Source organism: Coregonus clupeaformis, unplaced genomic scaffold (genome assembly GCF_020615455.1).
Source record: "Coregonus clupeaformis isolate EN_2021a unplaced genomic scaffold, ASM2061545v1 scaf2575, whole genome shotgun sequence".
In the NCBI taxonomy this organism is placed as follows: domain Eukaryota; kingdom Metazoa; phylum Chordata; class Actinopteri; order Salmoniformes; family Salmonidae; genus Coregonus; species Coregonus clupeaformis.
Window position 1 is genome coordinate 36,522 of NW_025536029.1, and position 9,249 is coordinate 45,770.

General features: G+C 51.0%; 1 protein-coding gene across 1 annotated transcript in view; it reads left to right on the forward strand.

Annotated features, from left to right (window-relative positions):
- The window catches only part of LOC121558402 (polymeric immunoglobulin receptor-like), a 32,730-nt gene extending 23,684 nt beyond the window's left edge, over positions 1-9,046 (forward strand). The window contains exons 5-7 of the mRNA XM_045219648.1: positions 6,950-6,952; positions 7,145-7,450; positions 9,033-9,046. Coding sequence (XP_045075583.1) covers positions 6,950-6,952; positions 7,145-7,450; positions 9,033-9,046 — 323 coding nt within the window. The remainder of the gene's footprint in view (positions 1-6,949; positions 6,953-7,144; positions 7,451-9,032) is intronic.
- Positions 9,047-9,249: the final 203 nt, after the last annotated feature.

A 9,249-nucleotide genomic window follows, 5' to 3' on the forward strand; every position in this document is an offset into this window, starting at 1 on the left:
CTCATCTCTCTCTCTCTACTCAGCCTAACTAGCTCCACCTGTCCCTGCTCTGCTCGGCTCTAATTACTCTGCCAGCTGCGCTGCATTACCCACTAACCTCTCCCAGTATTTAAAGTCCTGTCTTTCAGCTCTCCTTTGTCAGATCGTCTGCAAAGCTCACACCCGGAACCTGTGTGCTCGCTTCTGGCTCACCCTTGTTTTGTGACCCCGGACCTGCCTGATTCTTGGATACTCTTCTGCCCCAGGAAAACCAGACCTGCTTTCTGCCATTACGACTCCTGACTACTCTTCGACCCCGGTAACTCCGACCAGCCTTCTGCCTTGCTACAACGTATTTGGATTTCCCTTGAACTGTACTTCTGCCTTGTTTCATCCGCCTCGTTGTGTCTGTGTTTCCTCCCCCAGGACTTCTGGACCACCAACCACCGGCGTCATCGGACGCATCGCTGCCACTGGGGGGCACAGACCCAGCACATTGGACGGGATAACCCTGGAGCCTTCACTCACTCCCTACTTCCCTTTCCCCTTAAGTTTTAATAAACTTTCTGGTGTGACGCAATTGTGGTCCTCTTGTCGTCTGTCTGAACCGTGACAGTACGATCTGACCATCATGGACTCAGCGCACACTTCCCGACATGGAAACCGAAGAACCTGAGCAACCCACCGCCATGCTACGCCTGGAACACACTGAGAGAGAGCTAGGCCGCATGAGCGGCGACATCACCTCTCTGCTTCAGGTCGGCCACCAACAGCATCAGCAGTTCCAGCAGCACCAGCAGCAGTCCCAGCAGCAGCAACAACAACTCGCCAGGATCATCCAACTCCTCACCAACCTTACCCCAGCCAGTCTGCCCACCAGCCCTGCCTCCGAGTTACCTGCTCCCGGTCATTGCAGCCGCTGCCCCGGAACCCAAGATTGGAAACCCCGAGCGGTTCAACGGCGATTCTACCCAGGTCCGGCCATTCCTGACTAGCTGCCGACTTCAGTTCTCCTTGCAGCCAAGGACCTTCGCCACGGAGGGGGCTAGGGGTCGGGTATGCCATCACTCACCTGACGGGCCGAGCTCGACTCTGGGGAACAGCAGAGTTCGAACGTCAAACCCCCGCATGTGCAACCTTCGACCTGTTTGCTGAGGAGATGCTGAAGGTGTTTGACCTGGATTCCCCAACCGCAGAGGCTCTGTGAACTGTTCAGTATTCGACAAGGCAGACGTGACAGTCGCAGGCCATTCCATCGACTTCCGAACCCTGGCAAGACGAAGTTCTTGGAACACACCATCGTTGGTGGACGCGTTCTTCCATAGCTTGGCTGACTATATCAAGGACGAAGTTGGTCTCCCATGAACTGCCTTCCACTCTTGATGAAGCCATCGCACTGACTGTCCGGATCGACAGAAGGATACAGACCCGGGCTGTCGTGAGAGGGGGCGCCAAGGTCCACCAACTCCCGGCATTCGAGAGATCCGACTGGGCTCCTGTCAGCTACTGCCACCACCCAAGTCAGCTTGATCAGTCTGAGCCTATGGAGATTGGGCGAGCCTCTCTCACTCCTGCAGAGCGCCAGCGCCGCTTCACCTCAAACCTCTGCCTCTATTGTGGAGGTGATGGACATCGTGTGGTAACCTGCCCTTTAAAGCCGAAGCTCACCGGGCATAGGGGAGTCCGGTTGAGCTCAATGACCATCCAGTCCTCCGACCGCAAACCCCTTGCTGCAAGTTCACCTCCGCCTCTCTGACTCAACTCACACCCTGGCGGCTCTGGTGGATTCTGGCGCCGAAGCCAACATAATGGACATCAAGCTGGCACGCCAACTGGGACTGGAGAACCTCGTTTGACACCTCCTATTCCTGCCCGGGCACTGGACGGACACTTACTCGGGATCGGTCACTCATGTCACGGCCCCGGTCTTGATGGGTCTGTCCGGAAACCATCAAGAAACTATCCAGTTTCACCTGCTCCCCCCTCTCCCAGGCCAACCCTCATCCTGGGTTACCCATGGCTCCGCCCGGCACAACCCTCAGCTCGACTGGGTGACCCGGGGTGATCAGGGAGTGGGGAGAGGACTGCCACCGAACCTGCCTGCTTGCTGCCGCACTCACCCCTCGGCCAGTACCTACTAACTCCGCTCCTGACCTCTCCCATGTCCCAGAATGCTACCATGGTCTCAGAGAAGTGTTTAACAAAGCAAGAGCCACATCTCTGCCCCCTCACCGACCGTACGACTGTGCCATCGACCTCCTCCCTGGAACAGCCCCTCCAAGGGGCCGTCTTTTTCGTTGTCTGCTCCTGAAAGAAGGTCCATGGAGGACTACATCAATGACTCTCTGTCCACAGGATTGATCCGTTCATCTTCATCTCCGGCTGGTGCTGGCTTCTTTGTGGGGAAGAGGGACGGATCTCTTCGCCCCTGCATCGACTACAGGGGACTCAACGACATCACAGTGAAAAACCGTTACCCTCTCCCTCTGCTCACCTCTGCTTTTGAGTTGCTCCAGGAGCCACTGTTTTTACCAAGTTGGATCTCAGAAACGCTTACCACCTAGTGCGGATCCGGGAGGGAGATGAATGGAAGACCGCATTCAATACACCAACAGGCCACTACGAGTATCTGGTTATGCCTTTTGGCCTCACCAATGCTCCTGCTGTGTTCCAGGCTCTAGTGAATGATGTACTGCGGGACATGTTAAACAAGTTTGTCTTCGTTTACCTGGATGACATCTTAATCTACTCCAGAAACCTGTCTGAACACACCCGCCATGTCCAGCAAGTCCTTCATCGTCTTCTGGAGAATTCCCTCTACGCCAAGGCAGAGAAATGTGAGTTTCACGTCAAGACAGTGGCCTTCCTGGGGTACATAGTGGCAGAGGGAAGTATCCAAATGGATCCTGCCAAAGTATCAGCAGTCACTTCATGGCCAGTTCCGGAGAACAGAAAGAAGCTGCAACAGTTTCTGGGTTTGCTAACTTCTATAGAAAGTTTATCCGGAACTACAGTACCGTTGCTGCCCCTCTCACTGCTCTAACCAGCACCAAGCAACCCTTCACCTGGACCCCAGCAGCCGACAAGGCCTTCAGTACCCTCAAGGGTAGGTTCACCTCCGCTCCCATCCTCCAGATGCCTGACGTGGACCGGCAATTCATTGTGGAGGTGGACGCCTCGGATGTGGGAGTTGGTGCTGTGATTTCTCAGTGGGCTGCGGAGGATAGGAAGCTCCATCCCTGTGCCTTTTTCTCACGTCGGTTGTCCCCCTCTGAGTGCAATTACGACATAGGGAACCGAGAGCTGCTGGCTGTGAAGCTTGCCTTGGAGGAGTGGCGTCACTGGCTGGAGGGGTCCCACCATTCCATTTCTCGTTTGGACCGATCATAAGAACTTGGAGTACATCCGCACGGCCAAACGGTTGAACTCCAGGCAGTCCCGCTGGGCCCTGTTCTTCACCAGGTTTAATTTCACTCTGTCATACCGGCCTGGATCACGCAACACCAAGCCAGACGCCCTCTCCCGTCAATTCCAGAAGGATGACGACCCTCCAAGGATCCTGTGTCGATTCTGCCAAGTCCCTGCATCGTAGCAGCTCTGACCTGGGCTGTTGAGGAACAGGTGCTGGAAGCTCTCCGTAACCAGCCCGGTCCCAGCACTTGCCCAGCTGACCGCCTTTTTGTCCCCGAAACCTAAGGTCCCAGGTCGTTCAGTGGGGACATGACTCCCGCCTAGCTTGTCACCCTGGCTCCACCCGCACTTACAACCTGCTCGCCCAGAGGTTCTGGTGGCCCGCTCTGAGAAAGGATGTACGGGAATTCGTCCAAGCCTGCCCCATCTGCAACCAACACAAGTCGTCCTGCCAGCCCCCAGCCGGATTGCTGCAGCCCCTGCCTGTGCCCAGACGTCCCTGGTCTCACATCGCCCTTGACTTTGTCACGGGGCTGCCCCCCTTCAAGGGGCAAGACCGTCATTCTCACCATAGTTGACCGATTCAGCAAGATGGCACACTTCATTCCCCTCCCCAAGCTCCCAACCGCCAAGGAGACCGCCCAGGTGGTCCTGGAACACGTCTTCCGGATCCACGGACTGCCAAAGGATGTAGTTTCTGACCGTGGTCCACAATTTCTCCTCCGCTTTTTGGAAGGAGTTCTGTCACCTGCTGGGAGCCACAGTCAGTCTGACTTCCGGATTCCATCCCCCAATCCAATGGGCAGTCAGAGCGGGCAAATCAGGAGCTCGAGAAGGCACTGCGATGCATGACTTCACGCAACCCCCACTCCTGGTCGCAGCAATTGACATGGGTGGAGTACGCACACAATTCTCTGACCTGCTCTGCCATCGGTATGTCCCCTTTCCAATGTGTTTATGGATACCAGCCTCCTCTATTTGCCAGTCAGGAAGGGGAGGTTACTTTGCCCATCTGCACTTGCGTTTGCCCGTCGATGTCGCCGCACCTGGTCACAGGCCCGAGCCACACTTCTCAGATCCGTTGCCAGCTACACTACCGGGGCCAACCGTCGGAGAATCCCTGCTCCCACCTACCATGTTGGTCAAAGGGGTGTGGTTGTCGTCAAGGAACCTGCCACTCAGGGTGGAGTCGCAGAAGTTGGCACCTCGGTTCATTGGCCCATTCCCTATCATAAGAGTGATTAGCCCAACTGCTGTCCGGCTCCAACTGCCTAATTCCATGAGGGTGCACCCCACTTTCCATGTGTCTAAGATTAAGCCCATTCATGAGAGTCCGCTGGTCCCTGCTGCGCCTTGTCCTCCTCCTCCACAGCTCGTCGATGGTGGTCTGGTTTACACCGTCCGCCGCCTGCTTCGGTCCAGACGGAGGGGTAGGGGTCTCCAGTACCTCATTGACTGGGAGGGCTATGGACCTGAGGAAAGGACCTGGGTGCCAGCTAGTCGGATTGTGGATAGGACTCTCATCACCGCCTTCCACCAACGGCATCCTGATCAACTTGCAATCCGTAGGGGGCCGCCCCAGAGGGGATCCCTAACCGTCCTGCCCGCTCGGCTTCCTGTCCTGTGCCTGATCCTGTCTCGGGACCTGTCCCATCTCCCGACCACGGCCCTCCGGCTTCCTCCGAGGATGAGGGCGTTCGCTCGGACCGTTCGAGGAGTTCTAGCCCTCCTCCGGCTCCCCTCCTCCCGCCCGGCGTGGTGTTGCTCTTGGGACTTCTGGGGCCGTCCCCTTGGGGGGTTCTGTCATGACCCTCTCACTCCACCGGGTTACCACCTTAATGTGTTTCCACTATCTTCCACTCTGCTCATCTCTCTCTCTCTACTCAGCCTAACTAGCTCCACCTGTCCCTGCTCTGCTCGGCTCTAATTACTCTGCCAGCTGCGCTGCATTACCCACTAACCTCTCCCAGTATTTAAAGTCCTGTCTTTCAGCTCTCCTTTGTCAGATCGTCTGCAAAGCTCACACCCGAACCTGTGTGCTCGCGCTTCTGGCTCACCCTTGTTTTGTGACCCCGGACCTGCCTGATTCTTGGATACTCTTCTGCCCCAGGAAAACCAGACCTGCTTTCTGCCATTACGACTCCTGACTACTCTTCGACCCCGGTAACTCTGACCAGCCTTCTGCCTTGCTACAACGTATTTGGATTTCCCTTGAACTGTACTTCTGCCTTGTTTCATCCGGCCCGTTGTGTCTGTGTTTCCTCCCCCAGGACTTCTGGACCACCAACCACCGGCGTCATCGGACGCATCGCTGCCACTGGGGGGCACAGACCCAGCACATTGGACGGGATAACCCCTGGAGCCTTCACTCACTCCCTACTTCCCTTTTCCCTTAAGTTTTAATAAACTTTCTGGTGTGACGCAATTGTGGTCCTCTTGTCGTCTGTCTGAACCGTGACAAGATGAAACACTGATCATGTTTGGTGAAAAGTTTTGTGTGATTTTGTGTGTTGTACTTAGTCAATTGAAAATGTGCTTAATGTTTTGAAAAAACTGCCTTTTTGATGGTCTGTTTTGAGTTTTGTACTAAGAGTTGTGAAATGTTACCACATACATGTGAAAATAGTATGAAAGCAATACAAAAAATGTCATGAATATTTTTAAAGACATTTTATTCTTCTCAGGATCATTTGTGATTTTGAGAGTGACATTCTGATGTATCTGAAGTAGTTTGCTGTATTGGAGCCAACAACAGAATGAATAGCTCAGTATTTAACATGACATTATGGAATGAGTTTAGCTTAAACTTGCAGCATTCTGAGCTAACTTTCACACTTATGCTTAGAGGACATCTGTGGTTGTGAGCTGTACATTTCCTGTATAGAAAAGGGAGAGAGACAGAGAGCGTTCTTGTTGAACGTAAAATAATATCAGACTGGGTTGTGGTCCGGAGGACCCTGAACCATGAACCTGGTTTAAAATGAGAGTCTGTGGAGGTCTTGGTCTAGTACCCATCACTACATCGCTGTAGCACATGACCCCTCTAATCTATCAATGTCTAGCACATAGAGTACATTTATCATATCGTTTCTTATATACCGAAATATAGATTTTTGACAATGGAAATATTGTGCATGTCACCCAATTATCAAATCTTTGTATCATTAGTGGCCTGTGTTCGAGTAGAGGGTAACAGGATAGTAGTGACTCTTTGTCCCAAAGAGCCCTTAGAGAAAGCTGAAAGCTTAAATAAATTACATTGTGGTGACTATGATTTTGGGGTTAAACTAGTCCATATGATGCAATAGTTGCTATCTACCACTGAGGGGGCCATGTACCCACAAACAGAAGCAGGAAGAGAGTTACAGACAGTGAAGTCTATTAACATTAGGAAGTAGAGTCATTCTGGCTGTTGCCTTCGTCCTTGACAAACATTTGTACTCAGGTACCATATAATATACCAGGCAGACTGAAACCATAAACATGGCTCTTCATCTCTCCCTCCTCCTCCTCCTCCTCCTTTTCCTCATCCTCACCCTCATCCTCTTTGTACTCTCAGCAGGTAAGGGTACTATTTCTACGAATTAAGGGCGAAGTCCCCTGGGTCTATTCACTTAAAACACTGTATAATCAATCTCAATCATGAACGAGCTGTGTGTTGGAGCAATGTGATTCATTTTGTATTTTTCCTTTGTACAGATTCTGTTAAATGTTAATTCTAATTTAAATGTGTTTTGTGTTGATGTGTCCACAGTGAGGTATGTGTCTGTGCAGACAGGAGGCTCCATCACCATCCCATGTCACTATGATCTGAATCACATCAACCATGTGAAATACTGGTGTAAAGGATTAGGTTGGGAAATGTGTTCTTATGTGGTACGCACTGACCATCCTAAGAGCAGTAGTAATGCCTCAATCTCTGATGACATCAACAAGAGAATCTTCACTATGACCATGACTAACCTGAAGTCACGGGACTCTGAGAATTACAGGTGTATTGTGGAGATCAATGGAGGACCAGATATCAGGATACAATGGTTCTACCTATCTGTCACTCCAGGTAAGATCCCTTCACTGTTTGTATCTAGTAAAGTAGAATGAATAGTGCTCAGCAATGTCCTATGGATTGTCCTGTAAACCTTTAATGTCAAATACAAAATAATGACCCAATTATAAATATCATTTTACAACAAATGAAATGATAAATGTGTAACCAGTCTGAAATTCATAGACAGAGCTATACTGTATACGTAGGTGCAAGAACTGACCGTGTTTTGAAGCTGGACAGCGTTTGTTTACAATTACATGACATAGTGTCTCTAGCTTCCCCTCAGTTCCCTCTCTGTTGCAGCATGACACAGTGTCTCTAGCTTCCCCTCAGTTCCCTCTCTGTTGCAGCATGACATAGTGTCTCCAGCTTCCCCTCAGTTCCCTCTGTTGCAGCATGACATAGTGTCTCTAGCTTCCCATCAGTTCCCTCTCTGTTGCAGCATGACATAGTGTCTCTAGCTTCCCCTCAGTTCCCTCTCTGTTGCAGCATGACATAGTGTCTCTAGCTTCTCTTCAGTTCCCTCTCTGTTGCAGCATGACACAGTGTCTCTAGCTTCCCTTCAGTTCCCTCTCTGTTGCAGCATGACATAGTGTCTCCAGCTTCCCCTCATTTCCCTCTCTGTTGCAGCATGACATAGTGTCTCTAGCTTCCCTTCAGTTCCCTCTCTGTTACAGCATGACATAGTGTCTCTAGCTTCCCTTCAGTTCCCTCTCTGTTGCAGCATGACATAGTGTCTCTAGCTTCCCTTCAGTTCCCTCTCTGTTGCAGCATGACATAGTGTCTCTAGTTTCCCTTCAGTTCCCTCTCTGTTGTAGCATGTCAGTGTCTCTAGCTTCCCCTCAGTTCCCTCTCGTTTGTAGCATGACATAGTGCATGTCTCTAGCTTCCTTTAGTTCCCCTTGAGCTCTCTTCAGTTCTATGGTTTTACGTCATAAGGATTCACATGCTGTAAAAACACTGTTGGATGCATTGTGTAGAGCAAGGCTCACCCTGTCTCATCTGATTTAGAAAGGTTCTGATCTCTAATTCTGTGTCTCATACCATCACACACACTACTATAAACTTTCTCACAAAAATGGTGCACGAAAACGCACACACACGAGCACACAAGCACACTATTATAAATACCCTTAGTCTCTGCCTTTTTAGTGTTCTCTCTATCTTTTTGGTGGAAATGTTCACACTCTCATTCCATTAAAGAAACACACACGTCTGAGAGGGGCCCTGCGCAATCTCACTGTAGACGCCTGTAGTGTCTCTGAAAACATCACAACGCTCCCCAGTGTTGCCATGACAACAGATTGCGTTTGCCATAGCTAGCTACCTCTGGAACGCAACGGCAGCACACAGGTGCATCACATACAAATTGTATAACACAGATGAAATGAGCAGGATCACACAGGTGCAGAACGTAGAAGTGGGACAACATAGATCAGGTAGGCAGGAGCACATGGAATACAAATAGAACAGACACATAGTTCCATAGGGAGAGCTATATGCTACAGTTCTTAAACAGTGCTCAAGGATTATCATTAAATGCCACAGGGAGAGTCTGATTATGATAATTTCTCTAAAGTTTCCCATCCGTCAGTTTTTCAGAGGTGAGGAGCTCGCATCCTATCAGAGCTTGTCAGAGATGAGGTGCTCTCATCCTAAGAGAGGGAGGTCTGAGTCAATCACAAAGTGCTGCTTAAAGACCCTCTTAAAGACGTGACAGAGGAGGAGAAAAGCTCTTTATCAGTTCCTCACTGTAGAGGGAGCTGTCAGTGCCAGGATCATCAGACAGACAGACAGGGTAGTGTAAAGAA